A 21,418-nucleotide genomic window follows, 5' to 3' on the forward strand; every position below is an offset into this window, starting at 1 on the left:
ATCCCTTAATTCCTTTTTTTTATGTAAAAATCTATCTAACTGAACCTTAAAGATGTTTATTGAAGTAGCTGTAACTCTTCCCTGGGTGGAAAATTCCATAGATTCACTACTCTCTCATCTCCATCTTAAATCTACTCCACTGTGTCCCCTAATTCTGGTCTCACCTACCATGAAAACAAATTTCCTGCCTCTATCTTATCTATCATATGCCAGTCTATCTTTCCTCAAGTATGGAGACCAGAACTGCACACTGTACTCCAGGTTCGGCCTCACCAGTACTTTGTATAGTTGCAGCATGACCTCCCTACTCTTGAATTCAATTCCTCTAGCGATGAAGGCCAACATTCCATTTGCCTTCTTAATAACCTGTTGCACCTGCAACTCAACTCTTTGCGATTCATACACAAGAACTCCTAAGTCCTGCATGCTGCAGTTTTTCACCATTTAAATAATAATCTGCTCTTCTATTTCTCCTCCCAAAGTGGATGGCCTCACATTTACTATTTCTATATTGACCACTACCTGTCCAAAAGGCAAGAATATCATTGCTTGTGTACAGGGAAACACAAGGTTCAGATTCAGATAACAAATAAGCCCAAATGCTTTTAGTGTAAAGAAAGGAACTTCAGGAATAAATGACTGGAATGTTTAGGTCATGCACGTTTTCACAGCAACAGACTGGCAGCAGTAATCAGTTATAGATCCAGGTGTGAAAACAGGAGCTCGTAAAACTGATGAAGAGGTTGCCATCCTTAAAGAAGTGGGTCAGTGGAGAAACAGGAAGATTCCGAGCTGTGAACACACAGCCACTAATTTACAGTCTAGAACCTTCCACAATCCCACAGGGAGCGCTGAGATTTCATTTGGCTGGAGGATCATAGAACCCAAGGGACTTGGCCTTCTTATTCCAGGGACAACTCCATGATGAATTGATACAATGAACTTGACTAAACCTGCACTCTACCCGCAGCTCAGCAAAGTTGTCCAATTCCTTTCAACTGTTGCAACCAAGCCTGCTTTCACCATTCTATCAGGTAGAGCATTACAGATCACACGATTCTCATCTTAACCCTGCTGAGTGGATGGTCAGAATCATTTTACCAGGCTAAGAATATCACACTAGAGCCATGGTTCTCAAATTTTTTCTTTCACTCACATATCACTTTAAGGAATCCCTATGCCATCAGTGCTCTTTGATTAGTAAGGGATTCCTTAAGGTGGTATGTGAGTGGAAAGGGAAGGTTGAGAATCACTGCTCTTGACCCAATTTCTACTGAAATATTTTGCTTGTGGACAATTGTCATTGGCCCAATTCCTTTGGAGTTATGAAACCATGCACATAATGAGTCAATTAGGTACAATTAAAACAGAGGTTTTCAAACTTTTTCTTTCCACCCACATATCACCTTGAGCAATCCCTTACTAATCACAGAGCACCTATGGCATAGGGATTACTTAAAGTGGTATGTGAGTGGAAAGAAAAAGGCTGAGAACCACTGCATTAGAGGGCATAGTTTTAAGGTGAAAGGGTTGCCTGAACCTGGGGTTGTGAGCCTTGTGGTACCTATACCTCTTTCCTGATGAAGAACAGAGAGTGTGCTGGGTGGTGTGGATCCTTGATGATTGCAGTGCTCCCTGTACATGTTCTCAGTGTTGGGGAGGATTTTGCCTGTGGTGTCCTGGGCAATCAAGGATCCAATTTACTTAGTGGGGTGTTGAGTCCCATGTCTTGGAGTTTGCTGATCAATTTTTAGAGGACAATGGTGTTAAATGCTGAACCGTACTCAACAAAGAAAATCCTGATGCATGTATCTCACCTATCCAGGTGTTCCAGGGGTTTGTGTAGAGCCAGTAAGATGGCATCTGCCGTAGACCTGTTGCTACGGTAGGCAAGCTGGAATGGATCCATGTCACCACTCAGACAGAAGCTGATCTGCTCCAACAACAGCCTTTCAAAACACTTCATCTCTTTTATTGAGCTTCGCTGATCCTCCTGAAATCCCACCATCAAAGAAGCTGATTCAAATCACTACTATGTGATAGCAAGCAATAGCCCACAGAACTGGATAAAGCAAAGTCCATGTAACCAGACAATGAACCAGCTAATGCAGTGAAGGCCTGTGCTCGAGAACCAGCCAAGCAGTTCCTGTACAGTAATATCACTGTGGAAAATTCCTCTTCACAAAAGCAATCCCATACAAATCTATCTGACTGATCATCACCCAATCAATCTATTTGCTTTCATAATGTTCAATGATCCCGAGTTTAGATTATACCAGAAAAACACAGGAAGTGCAGGTACTGCAGTCGTGAATGAACATCATAAAGGACCCCCATCACCCTGGCCATAACCTCTTCTCGCTGCTCCCTTCAAGCAGAAGGTACAGAAGCCTGAAGACCAGCACTTCTAGGATCAAGATCCTCCCAACATCTATCAGGCTACTGAACCACTACTTGGTACACTAATCAGGGGCTGCTCCATTCACCTTTTTGCACCAGGATCACTGTTAATATTTATTATCGACCTATTTAGGAATTCATTGTCTCTTTTAATTTAATTTAGTTTCATATAGAACATAGAAATCTACAGCACAGTACAGGCCCTTTGGCCCATAGTGTTGTACTGACCTAATAACCTACTCTAATAACTGCCTCGATTTTTCTGACTGCATAACCCTCCATTTCCCTCGGCTCCACATACCTATTTAAAAGATCTTAGTGCACCTGTGTCCACTACGGTGGCCGGCAGTGCATTCCATGAACCCACCACTTGCCTCTTCCATCCACCGTGCACTTACTCCCAAGCACCTTAAACTATGCACCTTCTTGTTCGCAATTTCAGCCCAGGGAAAAAACCTCTGGCCATCCACATGATTGATGCCTCTCATCAACTTGTACAACTCTGCCAGGTCACCCCTCATCCTTTGTTGCTCCAAGAAGAAAAGACCAAGTTCACTCAACCTATCCACAAGGGAAATGCTCTCCAATCCAGGCAGCATTCTTGTAAATCACCTCTGCATCCCCTCTATAGCACTTACATCCTTCCTGTAGTGAGATGAGCAGAAATGAACATAATATTCCAAGTGGGATCTATTTACTATTGTAGTTTTTTACAAGAAGTACCTATTCAGCTGCAGAAAGCATGAGTTTGAGTGCATAAGTACATTGTACAATGTACATGGCAATAAACTCATGATCGCAAGGAGAAGATGGAGGGACTCAGCAGGTCAGGCAACATCCCCAGAGTTCAGCCCAGCCTTGGTCCAAACCAAGACCTAAATTTCCAAGTGAAAGTGAATGCCTTTGACCTCAAGCCAGCATTTGACCAAGTGCTGCAAAAAGGCCAAAACTTTAAGTCAATGGGCATCGAGGGGGGAACAAGGAATTTTGATGGTTGGTGTCATACCTTGCACAAAGGACGGTGACTGGAGGTTATTCATTCCAACTCCAGGACATCCCTGCAGGGGCCCAAGGCCCAATCACTCATCGCAAACAAAGCAGTGCACGTCTGCAGGTAGCATGACCTACACGAGGTCACAGTGAGAGGTGATGAGGGACAAGCAATGTTTGTGCCACAAAATTGCCAGCAGAGACCCATCTCCAATAAGAAGGCGACCAAGCACCTACATTGACGTTCAAGGGCACGAATATTATTAAACCTGCAGATCACTGCTGACAGAAGCTGTGATGGGAGATGCTAACTATACTGATCGAGGTTAATTGGTCAAACGAGCAGTAATAAGGTGAGAATTCATCAGGACATTTAGCTAAGTGATTACTGGAATGCTAATACAGTCCCATCAACAGAGTTTTAATCCGCTGCTGTCTGTGAGGAATTTGAACATTCTCCACGTGACTGTGAGGGTTTCCTCTGAGTGCTCCAGTTTCTTCCTGCATTTTAAAGATGTATAGGGTTAGTAGTTAATTGGTCATGTGGGCATATTTTGGCGGGATGTGGGCTCATGAGCCAGAAGGTCCTGTTACTGTGCTTGGTCTCCAAGTTAAAAAAAACATTTAAAAAAATACAAGTCCTGGAAGGGCAGGGTGGACTGTGAATTAATCTGATTTGCACATTAGGTTAATATGCGGGAAACCCAGTTGGACGAATGCTGTGATTAGAGTCATGGCCCAATAAGTGCACGCTAACCAAGTCAGCACCCTGCACTAATCCCATTTGCCTGCATTTGATCCATGTCCCTCCAAGTCTGTTCAAATGTTTTTTTTCCCTCACCTTAAATCTTTTGCCCTCTAAATTTACATTTAGACACACAGCACGGTAACAGGCCATTTTGGCCCATGAGTCAGTGCCGCCCAATTTACACCCCATTAACCTATACCCCGGGTACGTTTTGAATGGTGGGAGGAAATCAGAGCCCTGGAGAAAACCCGAGCCCCTGGAGAAAACCCATGCAGACACGGGGAGGACATACAAACTTCTTACAGACAGAGTGGGATTTAACCATTCCTTGTGGTCTCTCACTGTTTTTCTCAATGCTGATTTCATTCCCAATTCGAAGTTCTCTGCAAATTCCATGGTGTTTTCAAGCCTGAATTTCAACATTGCTTGACTACAAATCTAAAGTAATTTCAGAGAGATCTGAAGGCCGTTCTTGTTAACCGGAATCAGGCGGCACACTGCAAAGACTTTGTACACATTCCCTGCTCTGCACTATTTGCAGGTTCTCTTGACTTCTGTATATTCTACAGGAGGTTCATGTTTGTATTGATTGTCAAAAAAAGCTGAAGATTTTATTCTGAACTGATTTCTCTCTCTGTTTACTGCATTTGCCCTCAGATCTATAATTTCCTACCTTAATTTCTGCGCCCCTTCTGCCATCTTTGAACAGTTTAATAATCTGTATGTTGATGGCCACCTCCTCGGGCACCTTTGCCTGGAGTCAATTTCTCTTTACTTATGACTGTAAAGTGCCTTTGTACGTTCTAGCAGACTGAAGGTGCAATGCAAATGTGGAGTCTTTATTTTGTTCTTCCCCCCACTCCCAACTACAGCTTGCTCTGTCTCTCACTATTTTCTTTCATTTCCTGCTTGTACAAACACTGTTGTCACACACACAGAGCAAATGCCACAATAAAGGTGCACATTCAATCCAAAGATATACTTCCCCTGAAGAAAAAAACTGGGACTTTTATGCTGAATTTTTTTTAATTATTGCATTGTCTTGTATTTAAATATGGGCTGACTTGCTTGAAAAACACACAAAACAAAGCTTTACACTGTATCTCATTTCCCCAGACAATAAACAAATCCGATCAATGATGACTGAATCACACAGGATCCTTCTTGCATGTTTGACTCGAAGCCCTCAGGATGGGTGACCCTTGAGGGAAACAGGGTGAGGAGGGGAGGTTTAAGAATTGCAGAGTTTGAGAAACTGGTAGCAGAAGGTGCGGCTTCCAACAATGGAGTTTAGGGTTGACCTAGCTGGCCAGCGATAGAGCGATTCAGTGCCTTGGAGCAGGGAGTGGTAAGAGGAGTTGGATGTTACAGGGAGGAGAGCTGTGAGAGACTTTATAGAAAGATTTGGGGTTTCAAATTTTGTCCAGGATGGAGTTGAGAGACTTCAACACTGAGGTGCAGGGTGAACAAGCTCAAAATAGCAGCAGGATAGGGCAATTCAGCCCTTCATGCCCAGTCCGTCACCTAAGAGGATCATGGCTGATCTTTTACCTCAGTGGCAATGTTTGGTATGACCCCATGCTTCCTTCAATAGTTAATGATTTCAGCCCTGAATACACTCAGCAACTGAGGCCCCTAAGCTCTCCAGGGTAAACAATTCCAAATTCAATACACAAAAGTGCTGGAGAAACTCAGCAAGTCACGCAGTGTTCTTTATGGCAAAGATGTCCCCCTACCCCTCTCACCACCACTTTATTAGGGCACCTGCCAGCCTTTGGTTCATACCTTGATGGAGGGGGTCATTCCCGAAACATTGGTTATATACCTGAGTCATGAAGACCTGCTGAGTTTCTCCAGCACTTTTGCACATTAATCTACAAAGGCAGCGTCTGCAGACTTACTGGTTTGACTTTTATTCCAAATATCCACCACTGGCTATGCAGAATCATCTTCGCACCTTGGGTCTGGCCTGGCCAACCTGTTATTTTGAGACTGTGACCCCATCCCCCTCCCCCCCCCTCCCCCCCCCCCCCCCCCCCCCCCCACCTCCACATTCCAGCAATGGGAAACAGCAATCATGCACCTGAGCAGAAGTATTTTGGACGTGCCCCAAGTACTTGATGGTGGTGGTGGGGGGGGGGGGGGGTGCTTAGGAGGAACACAAGAGGTAGATCATGAGTATTTGGAATGTTTTTTTTCCTTTTCTTAAATTTGTATTCTTTATGTAATTTTACTGTTTAATTTCTGTACTGTAGACCTCAATAAAAATACCTTAAAGAAAAAGAATGGTTAAACCTGGTAGGATTGGGAATCCAGTGGCAACTGGCCTTCTTTGCCTCTCCAACTTCTGGAGCTTTCAGCAAGCTGTGCAACTTTCTGCTGAATTGCTTCCTCTGCTACCTCTTCTGCCCACCCCACTCTCTGCTCAGTGAACTCCGTCCAACACTTGCACAGCTGTTCCTGGTGAGAGACACGTCTTGCTTTGAGGTGCACGTGGAGTGTGCCATCGCAAATTCCAGGGGAGCCAAGGCTCCAACTCCAGAATCATTCATCACTGACGGGCTCCTGGGAGTCACTGCCAGCAGGACACAGAGAGCTGCTGCAAGGGCAAACAACAGAGCAGGCACGCAAGACTCAGGGATGAGAAAAGAATTAATCTTGCAAACAAGCAAATGTGATAAACCCATCAAGTTTAGTGCCGGGAAATTTATTCTTCTGAGGGATAAGAGACTGCTTTCCTCGTCTGCATCTGGCAGTTCCATTTGTTCAGGAAGCCGTGTTAACATGACCTTTACAAATCAGAATAAAAGACAACATTTGAGCAGTACACTTCCCTCAGCAAAAAACACCCATGATCATTTCCAGTAAAAAATGATGCCATTGGTCGTAAAATTGAGTATCTGACTATTCAGCGGAATCGCTATTTTAGGGTTAGAATTGAATAAAGTAGATTGTTCTTGAAAGGAATGATACTGCACTAATGGCAGAATTCTGAAATGGAGACTAAAACTCTGACGCATCCACAGTTCACACACATTAGCCTGTGATCAAGAACAATGACATCTAACACTGAATATGCATCAAATCATTGAGTATTTAAATGTAATGATCCTTTTAACAGCAGAGAAGGAGATAGTTTGGCTGTTCACACTCACACCAACAAGCAGGGGTCCCTGCTATTCTGATCTCACTACTCTGGCAACTTCAGACACTCAGTGTCTCTGAAGGGACTCTCTTTCACTTCTATTTCTCGTCTTGATAGGGCCGCTGGACGATGTGCGTGTCTTTACAGGGCAAACAAAGGACAAGACACGTTGTATATATGATAATAAAGGAACCTTGAATCGAATCCAGTGGTTCTCAACCTTTTTCTTCCCACTCACGTACCACATTAATTAATCCCTATGCAATCTGTGCTCTGATTAGTAAGGGATTGCTTAAGGTGGAAGGGGAGGTGAGAATCACTGCTCTAGACCCAATTGTTACTGAAATATTTGAAAAAAATTGTCATGGGCCCATATCCTTTGGAGTTATGAAACCATACACATAACGATTCAATAGGTACAATTAAAACAGAGATTATCAAACTTTTTTCTTTCCACCTTAAGCAATCCCTTTCTGATCACAGAGCACCTATGACATAGGGAACACTGAAAGTGGTATGTGAGTGGAAAGAGGTTGAGAACCACTGTATTAACCTATGCTAAGGACTCATTTATAGTGACTCTGGGATTGGGAAGAGACAGAAATTGTGGGGTGAAAGCCACATAGTCACAGGAATATCGTGCAAATTCCACAGAGACAGCACCCGAGGTCAGGATTGAACCTGAGCAGTTGAAACTGTGTGGCAACTGCACTATCTGAAGCACGATTAAGCAAGTCCTACTTGCTACAAATGGTCTTCAAACCCTCCTCCTATAAAATGACCCCTCCACCCTCCTCCACAGAATGACACTCCACCTTCTTCCCACAAAATGACCTCTGAACCCTCCTCCCACAGAATGTCCCCTGTAATCTACCCTCACAGAATGTTCCCTTGCCCCTACCCTTCTCCCATGTCTTCTCTCATAGATGACCCCCACATCCCTACCTCTATTGTTACCTCACCACTGCACTGAAAGTCATCCCTGGGCAGGGCTCCATGTCACTGGAGTGGGGTTTGGTATGAAGTGAGCCTGGGTGAACACCGTGCAGGAATCAGTTCCTGCTCAAGGGTTCTGATGAGAGCTAATCCTCCTGAAGCAACAGCCCAGTGACTGCTGAGTATCCCCAGCATTTTTGGTCTTAATCCCAGAATCTGCAGGTTTTTTTTGGTGTTCTCTTATAGGAGAGCAGAGGATGCTTTTGTAGTGCTTGAACAACTCTATATTAAGAAATCAGTCACTGTGAAAGTGTGGCCTACTTCTATAGAAACTGCACATAAAGGAAGCTAATATTGTGTTGTAGGGGAAAGAATTGTGAGGGCTTTAACTTGTAAAGAGGGATGTGGATTATGCTAATGTGGCAACAAGGAATGAAGAGAGAGTTAATAGTAGGGCCATGGACTACACAACTGACAGCAGCCAAGTTTCAGGAACAGTATTAATTATGTTATAACATGCCCCCTTTGCTGTGACAGGAAATTGGATTGGATTGGATTGATTGTGAAGAAAGTTACAATCATGTAATTGTTGTCACCAGTAAATTGCCATTCAGTGAACCAGTTAAAGAAGCCATTTTTGTCTTTCACACTGGATCACTGTTAACCGGTTCTCTGCGTCCTTTCACACTCACCACAAGGCATCCATCGGTGGTGTCTGAGTGACGCATCGAGCCTACATCCTGATCAATGTCTCATGATCTTGTACTTAAACAAAATTAATCATGCCTAATAAGAATATAATTAACTATTAAGTACAGTACAGTATGAGCCCTTCAGCCTCTGTTGTTGTTGTGCCAACCTATATAAACCTTTATAAATTTTTAAAGGGTGGTAGTGGCAATAGTGGACAATTTATAAAGCCAGTGGGAAAGTGGTAGCGGGAATAGCGCACAATTTTATAAAGACTGTGGGGAAAGAGCAATGGCGGACCTGCCCTCCCAGAATTCCATGCAGCAGAGAAAGGGCTATATGCATGGAGCACTCATGGAGGAGTTTCTATGCCGCATGGAATCCTGGGAGGGCAGGCCCATCATCGTTCTCTCTCTCTCTCTCTTTCTCTCTCTCTCTCTCTCTCTCTCCCATCCCCTACCCCCGATGTGACTTTCCCATGATCCTTTATACATTTATAAAGGTTTATATAGGTCAGCAAAGTTTATACCTTCTTTTCAGTCTTTTGTTTCCTTCACGTTCCTCCTCTCATGCAAAAACGACATTAACATGTCACTAATTTGTCCCTGGATAGTCCCTTTCACTCTGGGCTAATCTGCACAAAGGTATCAGATAACCCCGGGGATGATAAACCTAACCTAGTCTATCCCCAGCGTGATTTGATGCCTGCATGGTGATTAAGGAACTTTCAAACTGGACCCTTAACTGGTAGATTGGCCGTCAATTACTATAACAAGGTGCCAGTGTGAAAGGGGCTATAGACTCATTTAGAAACTTAGACTACCTTTACCTGCGTGACCGCTGCGTGACCTGCTGAGTTCTCCAGCATTTTTGTGTTTTTACCACAATCACATCGTCTGCAGACTTTTGCATTTCATTCAACTTAGACCCATTGTTTACTAAGTTAAACTTATGCATCCTGTGAAGGGTTATATTATATTTTATATTATATATAAATATGTTTTTAAGAGATAGATTGTGGGGGTTTAGTGTAGGTCACTGCAAACAAAGACAGTAACACTTCTAACCAATAAATTGGCTGTTCAGTGAACCAGTTAAAGAAGCTGTTTAAAATATAAGAGCTATGCATATGGAGAGACGTCATGTCCACAGTGACTTTACAGAAACTTTGAAGAATGCCTATGGAGACTTCACAAGAAGGTGTTAATTGGACTGATGCTGTGGAGTATAATGGACTATTGTCTTTAAAGTAACAGATGGCCAGGCTGAAGCTGATTCCAGTGCTGACAATCTGTCTGGTTTCAGTTTGCTGTTCTAAGAGGGATCATGTCGTTTTATAAGCAGAGAAAGAGGAAAAAAACAAACAGGATTTCTCTGAGAGAGAGAGAGAGAGGGAGCGAGAGAGAGAGAGAGAGAGAGAGAGAGAGAGAATTGACTTCTGCAGTGGCTTTTGAAAGCTTGTTGAAAACCCCATTTTGAAGACAGGTTGAGAGTGTTTTCACCCTTGTGGTCCTTCCAAGAGGAAATGGCTGGCTAGAGAGTTTTATCTGAAATAAGGGAAACAACAGGAACTCTGTGGTGACCTGAAAGAAGAGATTATCATTTGGAAAACCCCTGATGGGGCAAGTTTCTTTGGCAAGACACTGAAGTGGCTGATCATTGAAAAACAGTTTGTGTGTGTCCAACGAGCATCAAATTTCTCTCTGAAACCAACTAAAACCTTCCTGAGTGGTACCCATTTACCTTTTCACCAGAGCCTGGTGAAATTCACAAATGTTAAATTCTGTGCACAGTATAAGAATTGCCTAATACCGATGAACTTGGAGGAGTGAAAAGTGAGATTGGATTGTGAATCAAAGGACTTTCCTGAACATATACACATTACATACATGTGCGCTTAGAATTAGAAGGGAGTTAAGTTAATAGTAATAAGTTAAAGTTTGATCCTGTTTTCATGTTTAAAGAAAATTAAAAATGACTTTTAAGTAACCATTTGTCTTGGTGAATTTCTATTGCTGCTGGGTTTTTGGGTCTACTGGATCCATAACAAATCTCTTCTCTAATCAACCCATATCTTGCCAGTAACTAGATCTTCGTAACTCCTATTCTGTAACTAAATTACTGTATATACTGGTGTAATAGTCAAGTTTTGATGACCAATTTTTCAGTTCAAATGGTGGGGGGGGTGGGGTGACTTTGACACAGATACTACTTTTGATTGCGCTAAGTATCAGCGTCGTTCAAAGCATTGTAAGCTCGGATGGCCAGGACTGGTGGGTAAGACCACGCTTGGGGCGTCGGAAGCTCAGATAGGCGAGAGCTGAGGAGAGGATCCATGCTCAGGGTGTCAGGCGCTCCGGTGGGTGGGAAGCCACGGCAAAGGTCCACGATGGGGCGATGGGACCTCCAATAGGTGGCCATTAATAGGGAGGTCTACTTTTACCCAGGATATATGGAAAATACACAGATTCGGGGCCAAAAAGTGGGTGGGAAGACTTTTAACTATTACAGGAGTATATTCAATAATCAAGTTTCTGGAATCATATTCAATGAGAGTATAAAACCTGTACCAAAATCATAGAACATAGAACACTACAGCACAGTACAGGCCCTTCAGCCCTCGATATTGTGCCAACCCATATATTCCTTCTTAAATAAAGTACTAAACCCTCCCTACCCTATAATCCTCTATTTTTCTTTTATCCATGTGTCTAAGAGTCTCTTAAATGCCCCTAATGTTTCAGCCCCCACCACCATCCCTGGCAAGAATTCCAGGCACACACAACTCTGTGTGTAAAAACACTTACCCTTGATGTCTCCCATAAACGTTCCTCACTTAACTTTGTACATATGTGTTTGCTACTCCTGCCCTGAGAAACAGGTGCTGGCTGTCCATATGCCTCTCATAATCTTGTGGACCTCTATCAAGTCTCCTCTCATCATTCTACACTCATTCTATGCTCTAAAGTGAAAAGTTCAAGCTCTGCTAACTTTGCTTCATAAGATTTGTTTCTCAATCCAGGCAACATCCTGGTAAGTCTCCTCTACACCCTCTCCATAGCTTCCACATCCTTCCTATAATTATTCTCAGGAAGTCAGCTTTGACTGGTCTCCTGATGTTAAAATGCCAGTTTTAATAAAATGCCTGTTGCTTCGAACACCAACTCTGCTCTCTTCTACTTGGTCTGACATGTTGACTCTGATTCTCTTTCGACAGATCGCACTTCCAGCATTTTCTGTTTTCATTTCAGATCTCCCGCAGCTGCAGTTATTTTCACTTTCATGTGGCTAACAGTTGGTTAAATTAGCCTGCTTTGATTCAGTGAACTCATCTACGAACTACCTACCTCATGCAGGTTACAACCATCATAAATGACCCCGTCACCCTGGCCTTCAGGCAGAAGCTTCAAGTCTGGAACCTCCAGGTTCAAGTGCGGTTTGTTTCCAACAGCTATCAGGCTCTTGAACCTCTCCGTACTAATCTATACATAACACTACTCCAGGACTGCCAAAGATCTGTCTACACGATAGACTCAAACCTTTTTATTTGAACCCTGTGATCAATTGCAATACTTATTGTTATATTTTCCTTTTATATCATTCTTCGTTTTCTACTTGTGTGTTGTGTATTTTATGTACCTGCAGCAAGTTACATGCAGGTGATGTAAATGTTATTAATTTAATTTTTTAAATTTTTTATTTACACCATGGTAGAGGCTGATTCAGGCCATTGAAACATGTCTCGCCCAATTACCCCCAATTAAACTATAACCCTGTACGTTTTGAAGGATGGGAGGAAACCGGAGCATCTGGGAAAATCCACACAGAAAAGAGGAGAATGTACAAACTCCCTATAGGTGGTGCCGTAATTGAACATGGATTGCTGGTGCTGTCATAGTGTTACGCCGTTGTAGATGACAATAAACTTAAATTGTATCTTGACTCAATGGCCAAATGGATAATCTTGCTGTGACTAGAATCTAATTGTGGGCCTCAGTGGTCCCAGACATGAATCATTCAGTAAAGTGAATCTCACTGTCTGTACCCCTGGAACCCAGCAGGTAATATCACAGATTGCCAATCTAGGTATCACCGTGGAAGGTGAAGAACTCTGGAGTTTCTCGCAGCTCCTTAACTGAAATAAGTATGTTCAATGTTCGGGAGCAGAGCAGGAGACCATCACATCAGGAAGCAAATCTCTGCCTTGACAACACTCAATGATCCAGTTTCCATTGCTCTCTTTGAAGAAGAATTCCAAAGATTCACCTGTGTCAGGGTAAACAAATGTCTTCTCACCTCACTTCTTACTTTGAGACTGGGATCCCTTGGGCATCTCAGCCAGGGAAACATAAGAATAGGAGCAGGTGATGGCCTGTTGAGCCAGCTCCGCTATTCAATAAAATCATGGCTGATCTGACTGTGCACTCAGCTCCACCTTTTCCCATTTTCCATGCAAACATCTATCCAACTGTATCTTAAATATATTTAATGAGGCAGCCTCCACTGCTTCCTTCAGTAGGGAATTCCACAGGTTCATTACTCTCTGGGGAAAGCAATTCCTCCTCATCTCTGTCTTGAATCTGCATCGCATAATCTTGTGTCTGTGTCCCCCAGTTCTAGTCTCACCTGCCAGTGGAAACAACTTTATTTGTGCATCCAGCCAGTAAAAAGTATCTCAGAGTATGGATGCACACAAATGAGTGCTTTGCAAAGGAAGATTCAGTGATCCCATGTCTCTGGAACACTCAGCGGCATGGACTGGTTTCTAGCAGAAGTTCTGAGTGAAATTGACACTCTAAAAAGCTGCTTTCTCCGGATGAAATGGCAATTTGTTTGCCTTCTTAGCTAGTGTAAAATAACCTGTATCCGGGCAGAGCAGGAGGCCGTCACATCAGGAAGTCACTGTATCTGAGTCTAACTATGAAGCACCTTTCAGGATGCGCAAAGGCTGCAACAGATTTCATGCCCTATTGTTGGGACCTTGAATAACTTGATCTTCTCAGACACTTGCAAATAAGTCCAAACCTAAAGCAGAACCTGAATCAAATGGAGCCTGGCTTGCGAGTGAACTAAAGGGGAAATCCTTCAATTGAGAATTGAAATGGTTACGTGCTGCCTGTGTGGAATTTGCATGTTCCTACTGTGTCCACCAGAGGCTTCAGTTTCCTCCCACGTCCCAAAGACCTGTCAGCAGGCCAATCAGCTGCCCGAGATTACCCCCTAAAGCAGGTGAGCAGCAGGAGAGGAGTTTATGGGCATGCGAGAACCCGTAATTAACAGGGAAATGAGTGACACATGAGAGACTGCAGATGCTGGTATCTGGAGCAGCACTGGTGGCAGAAAAAGAATAGTTGAGGTTTTGGGTCTAAACCAAAAGATGGTCCTGATGAAGGGTTCAGTCCTAAAATGTTGAGCGTTCTTTTTCTCACGGGGATGAGAGAGATGGGAATGCTCTGAGAGGCAGTAGACATTTAATGGGAAATATGATATGAGACACAAACCCTGGATTTTTCTTCCATGCAGCTACGGAGGTTACGGGACTACAGGAGGCAACGGCAACAGAGGAGGTGACGGGATCTACGGACACTCGCTTCTCTTTCTTGTCTTGCTGGACTAGCGATGCCTCTTTGTGTGCCTTTACAGACAGACAAAAGAAAACAAAGTTTTGTGTATTTTGGGTACATGACAATAAAGGAATGTTGAAATTTTCAATCTTGCTATTTTGGAATACAGCAAACCCTGGTTAGCTGATGAGAAAATAGCTGGAAGTGGAATAGCATGTGGGAGAACAGTGCAAGCAGAGGCGGTGCTTGGAGATTTCAATTCAGGTTATGGGTTCTGAGGAGTCATCAATCAATACTGGCAGCATATTACAGCGCCAGTGACCCAGGTTCAAATCTGGCGCCGTCCATAAAGAGTATGTACCTTCTCCCTACGAACTGCAAGGGTTTCCCCCAGGGACTCCGGTTTTCTCCCACCCTCCAAATCATATGGGATCATGTTAATTGGGTGTAACTGGCAGCACGGGTTTCAATGCCCAGAATAGGCTTCTGCTGGGTTGCAAATAAAATATAATTTTTAAAAAATTTAATAATGAGGGACACGTTATGATGCAGAGAGAACTCAAAGTAACGTTAACACACTTGACAGGAAAGTGAAAGGTCTAGAATGTAGTAACAACCAGCTGTTCGGATTCAGTGAAGGCAGCTGAGTTGGCGAGACGGGAACACCGATAAGAGATACACTTTAATCTATGAGGTAATAGATGCTCCTGGAGAAAACATCTAGCAGCCACTCTTCACAAATATTGGAGATGTTATACATGTGATTATTATTTACCGTGTCTTGTGTGTGCATGTACCGCGGTCGAGAGAAACACTGTTTCATCGGGTTGTACATGTACATCTCGAATTTGAGTTCAAACACGGTTTGGATGAAGGATGATCTTTGAGATTTTTTAAATCACGAAGGGCTTGGATAAGGTGGTGGCTTCCCATCTTCTTCCCAGCGTAGATGGTTCTGAAATTAGATGGCAGAGGTTTGAGGTGAGAAGTTTAAGAGGAAGCTGAAGGGCAACTTTTTCACTCAGAGGGTGGTCTGTATCCGGAATGAGTTGCCAGAGGAAACTGTGGAAGTGAGATCAATGACAACATTCAAAAAAAATATGGACAGATTTATGGATGGGCAGGGCCTACAGGGATATGGACCAAATGCAGACAAATGGGACCATCTCAGAATGCAAACTTGGTTGGCACGATTGAGTTGGGCCGAACAGTCTGTTCTATGTTGTACGCCTTGATGATATGGGCAGATGCAAATGATGTGTGGCAAGCTGCGGGGGAAAAGGGTAGGAAGCCACAAAATGACCAAATAAGCAAGCAACACATCAAAGCCAGGAAGACCTCAGCGGGTCAGGCAACAACCATGGGGACCAACCCCTTCATTGGGAAGGGCAGGTGTTGGACGAGGGGGTGAAGGAAGCAGCAGGCAGCACACAGCTGAGCTTGGACAACAGCTGTATGTGTGTGTCCTTGATTATTCTTTTTATTCCATGGCCATCCCTGATTAGAGCTGTTTCTGCAGAGAGGAAATGATAATGTGAAGCTTAATGGAGTAGCTTGTATTTCTGTAATGAAGATGCTGCGAGTGTTTTACATGATAGAGTGCAATGTTTTCCCCTTGTCTAACATGAAACAGTGCCAAGCTATTTCCATTCAATTCTGATGCATTGGGTTGGGTACAACTGCAAGCACAGAGCAGTCCCAACCTTGAAGTCAAACCTGTGGAGGCGAGTTCAGCTCCCCTCTTTGGCACCTGGGGAATATAGATTCAGTTAAACAAATAATCTGAAGTTAAAAAAAAAACACTGCAATCAGTAAATGACTGGTTCACTCACATCTTTTGGGAGTGAAAATTAGAGGGAGGATAGGCGATTAAATGCTGGCTCAGGCCTGCACAGCCCATATCCCTGAAGGGATTAAGAAACGGTTGCCTTGATCTACGTGTGGTATCACAGAACGGTGGCTTATTTTTAACTGGAGTTTCCTATCAGTTGCTTGCTGTTATGGTCCATTAAGCCCAGTGGTTCAAGGTCAGTTAGGGATGATGATAAGTTTATTGTCATATACATTTGTACATATGCACCAATTAATACATGCTGTGGCCACACAGGTACTTAAAATGCACCAACTGCAAAAGTTAACATTAACTTTTACCCCAGTACGGTAAGAGGTATCTTTCTCCTTGTTGGCGAGGCTCTTAGGGATGGGTATTATAAGCTGTCTATTTCACTGATGATGGGCAATTAGAGCTGGTTTTATCAGTGAGACAATTTAAGAAGAAAAAATCACACTCAAGACACTAATGCACCGTTCTCAAACCAAGATGTTACACAGTGAATTGAGAGTGAGGAACAAAACAATCTGCCTGAGGAACTCAATGGGTCGAGCAGCTTCAGTGTGAGAAAAATGGATCAGAAGGGAAAAGGGTAGGGCTATTGTAGTTGGGGACTCACTGGTTAGGGGAGCAGATAGGAGGTTTGCTAGATAAAATCGGGGATCCTGGTTGGTATGTTATCTCCCAGGTGCCAGGGTCAGGGATGTCTCTGATCATTCTGGAAGGGGCAGGTGAGCAGACAGAAGTTGTGGTCCACGTGGGGACTAATGACAAAGTTAGAAGTGGGGATGAGGTACTGAAAAGTGATTACATAGAGTTAGGGAAGAAGTTGAAAAGCAGGAACCTCCAGGGTGGCAATCTCTGGATTGCTGCCTGTGCCACGCGCTAGTGAGGGTAGAAAATAGGAAGTTGCGGAGGATGAATGAGTGGCGCAGGAGCTGGTGCAGGGGGGAAGGGGTTTAGATTTGTGGAACATTGGGATCTCTTCTGGGGCAAGTCAGACCTGTACAAAAGGGACGGGCTGCACTCAAACTGAAGGAGGACCAATATCCTGGCAGGCATATTTGCTAGAGCTTTTGGGGAGGGTTTAAACTAGTTTTGTGAGGTGGTGGGAATCAGAATGAGAGTACGGAGGAAGATCACTTAGATTGGAAGGAATGGGGGGAACAGAACAAAATATAGATGAAGGAGGTAAAGGTAGTTGGGAACAAAAGGAGTACATGTGGAGAACAGTCTCTCAAGTGTATATATTTTAATGCAAGGAGCATAGTAAATAAGGAGGATGAGCTTAAGGCATGGATGGCCACATGGAAATACGATATTGTGGCCATCAGTGCAACTTGGTTGCAGGAAGGGCATGTTTGGCAGTTAAATATTCCAGGATCCCGTTGTTTTAGGTATGATACAACAGGGGTGGGGGGGGGGGGGGAATAAAAGGTGGAGTTGCATTGCTTCGTAGAGAGAACATTACAGCAGTGCTGTGGCAGGATGGTATGGTGGGATTGTCAAGCGAGGCTATTTGGAATGAATGGAAGAATGGCAGAGGCATGAAAACATTAATGGGAGTGTATTATAGATCACCAAATGGGCGAGGGAATTAGAGCAGCAAATTTGTAAGGAGATTGCGTATATGTATAATAAATATAAGGTGGTAGTTATGGAAGATTTCAACTTTTTGAACATTATGGAGGGTGGATCATGTTGTTCCACTGTTCAAGAAAGGATCCAAAAGTAGACCTGGTAATTATAGGCCTAAAGGTCTGATGTTGGTGGTGGGTAAATTAATGGAAAGTGTTCTTAGAGATGGTATATACAACTATTTGGAAAGAAAAAGATTGATTCGGAGTAGTCAGCAATGTTTTGAACGTGATAGATCATGTCTTAACAAATCTTATAGAGTTTTTCGAGGAGGCTACTAAAAAGGTTGATGAGAGGAAGGCAGTGGATGTTGTCTATTTGGACTTTAGTAAAGCTTTTGATAAGGTTCCCCATAAAAGGTTAGTAAGGATGGTGGAAGCATTAGGTATTAATGATGAGGTAGTGAAATGGATTCAACCATGTTTGGATGGGAGATTCCAGAGAGTAGAGATGGAAAATTGTTTGTCGATTTGGAGGCTGGTGTCAAGTGGTATTGGGTCCATTGCTGTTTGTCATACATATTAACGATCTAGATGATAGGGTGGCAAATTGGATTAGTAAATATGCAGACAATACAAAAGTTAGCAGTGTTGTGGACAGTGAGGAAGATTATCAAAGCTTACGGGTGATATAGGACAGTTAGAAGAGTGGGCTAAAAGATGGCAGATGGAGTTTAATACTGATAAATGTGAAGTGCTACATTTTGGTAGGACTAATCAAAATAGGATATACACGTTAAATGATAGACAATTGAGGAGTGCAGTGGAACAAAGGGATTTAGGAATCATGGTACATAATTCTCTAAAGATTGAATCACATGTGGATAGGGTGGTGAAGAAGGCATTTAATATGTAGGCTTTCATAAATCATAGTATAGAACACAGGAGTTGGGATGTTATGTTGAAATTGTACAAGGCAATGGTGAAGACAAAATTGGAATACTATGCGCAGTTTTGGTTGCCGAATTACAGGAAGAATATAAACAGTATAGAGAGAGTCCAGAGGAGGTTTACGAGAACATTGCCAGGGTTTCAGGGTTTGAGTTACAGGGACTTTAAGCAGGCTGGGACTTTATTCTCTGGAGTGTAGATGGTTGAGGGGTGATTTGATAGAAGTATTCAAAATTTTAAGGGGCCCAAATAGAGTCAATGTGGATAGGCTTTTTCCACTGAGAGTGGGGGAGATTCAAACAAGAGGGCATGGATTGAGAGTAAAAGGGGAAACATAAGGGAAACATAAGGGGAAATTTTTTCACACAGAGGGTGGTGGGGGTATGGAATGAACTTCTGGCAGAGATGGTAGAAGCGAGATCGATGTCAATATTCAAGAATAGGTTGGATAGGTATATGGACGGGAGAGGTGTAGAGGGATATGGGCCAAATGCGGGTCAGTGGGATTAGGTGGAAGATGATGTACGGCACGGACTAATAGGGCCAAACTGGCCTGTTTTTGTGCTATAAATCATTATATGGTCAGCATTTTGGACTGGAGCCCTTCATCAATACATCAGTGCAGAGGGGAGATAGCTAGTATAATGAGATCAGGGTGGGAGGAGTGGACAAAGGCCATTAGGAGTTTGGTGAACCAGGGAGGGGTGAAGGATGAATGACAGGTGGGGAGGTGGATGTAGGTGATTGGCAGGTGCCAGACTATAGGAGGGAGAGGCAAGAGAAGGGCAAACAAAGAAGCTGCAGATGCTGTTATTTTTAAAATTTAAGTTACATTTTGATATTCATCACTTCTGACCCATGAGCCCTAAATACCTCAATTATCCTATAACCCCAAAAGTTTTGAAAGTGGGAGGAAACCGAAGCACTCAGAGGAAACCCACGCAGACACAGGAGAGTGTGCAAACTCCTTTCAGACAACGCTGGATTTGAACCCAAGTTGCTGGCACTGTAATAGCATTGTGCTAACTGCTACGTTAACAGTGCCTGAGCAAATTACAGATCTCTTGATGAAGGGTTCTGACCTGAAACAACAACTGACCATGGATGCTGCCTGACCTGCTGAGTTCCTCCAGCAATTCTTTGTCTGCAGAGAAAAATAAATTAGCCGGAGGAAGATGAGATATATCATACAGGGTGGGGTTGCAGACAATTGGTGGGGAGGTGGGGAGATGATAAGTGGAGACAAAGGCTACTGGTGTTGGATTCTGATGAATGGTGAAACCCCATATTATACCCGGCTCGTTTTAAAAAAAAGCAAATTTACCTTTTATGGTGACGACCTATAGTTTGGATCCCGTGGTGCGTTTATACAGAGCTGAGTTTGGAGCCGGCTTTACAGGGCTGAAGGAGGAGGGGCGACTGGTGGAGTACCACCGGCCTCCACCATGACCTTAAATATATGCACCGAGAAGGGAAAATGGCAACCGAAGAGCAGGTAGGAGCGCTAGTGGAGATCGGTGCAAGCAGTCTTAGGACTCAGGCAGATCTCCTGCGCAGCGTAATCACCTCTATTAACAATATGGTTAAAAAAAAAATTTGCGCTCCTGCATCGCGGGATGACGGTGTCATCGTGACATCAGCCCTCCCCTTTGAAGCCACGTTCAGCGACATTCCTTTTACAGAGGAGGTGGAGTGACTTCTTATGCATAATAAGACACAGTTCAAAAGTGCAGAGCTAGATAGAGAGATCAGCTGGTATGGAGCAATTTTACTATTTTGGGGCTCATTCAGGTGTCTGATAACAGCGGGAAAGAAACTGTTCTTGAATTTGTTGGTGTGTGCTCTCATACCTTAAAATCTTTTCCCTGATGGGATGAAGAGAGTGTGGTCGGGGTGAGATGATTCTTTTAGTATGCTGCCTGCTTTTCCAAGGCAGTGGGATAGTGGTGGGGGAGGGGAAGGGATGTCCGTGTGACGGCCTGAGCCATGTTCACAAACATTTACAATTCCTGTGGTCTTGGGTGGAGCAGTTCCCGGACCACGCAGGATGCACCCTACTAGGGTGCATCTGTAGAAGTGGTCAAGGGATGCAGACTTTTGAGGAAGTAGTGGAACGTGTGCATTCTTGGCCAATGTTTCAACTTGGGGTGGGGGGGTGAGGACAGATGAGTGGGGATGTTTAATCCTGGGAATTTCAGAAGACTGGAGCAGGAGAAGGCCACTCAACCCAGCTACACCATTCAACGTGCTTGTGATCTGCCCTGTACCTAATCTCCTCCTCTATGTCATTGCACCCTGACCCTCAATTCCACAATAGTTCAAAAATGGTTCTACTTTCTATTAAAACCTACATACTATTCTGATGAAGGGTGTGTGACCTGAAATGTGAACTTTGTTTTCCCTTCACAGATGGAACCTGGCCTGCTGGGTATTTCCATCATCTCTGCTTTTTGTTTTAGATTACCAGCATCTGCAGATGTTTGCTCTGTGACCCTGTGTGAAGGTCAGACCAGCTTCTCCTTCAAGCACTTACTTTATTTATTTATTTTTTGTTGCACAGCAGAGCTCTTGTTTCAGCGAGAGGCG

General features: G+C 43.6%; 1 protein-coding gene across 5 annotated transcripts in view; it reads right to left on the reverse strand.

Annotated features, from left to right (window-relative positions):
* khdrbs2 (KH domain containing, RNA binding, signal transduction associated 2) overlaps positions 1-21,418 on the reverse strand; it is a 513,661-nt gene that overhangs the window by 160,654 nt on the left and 331,589 nt on the right. The window contains exon 7 of one of the 5 annotated variants that reach the window (XM_069886095.1): positions 15,205-15,428. The exons of the other annotated variants lie outside the window; for them this stretch is intronic. Within the exon in view, the coding sequence (XP_069742196.1) occupies positions 15,372-15,428 (57 nt within the window). The 3' untranslated portion in view covers positions 15,205-15,371. Of the gene's footprint in view, positions 1-15,204; positions 15,429-21,418 lie in introns of those variants that run through there. 5 annotated transcript variants of the gene reach the window in all.

Source organism: Narcine bancroftii, chromosome 6 (assembly GCF_036971445.1).
Source record: "Narcine bancroftii isolate sNarBan1 chromosome 6, sNarBan1.hap1, whole genome shotgun sequence".
NCBI classification, from domain to species: domain Eukaryota; kingdom Metazoa; phylum Chordata; class Chondrichthyes; order Torpediniformes; family Narcinidae; genus Narcine; species Narcine bancroftii.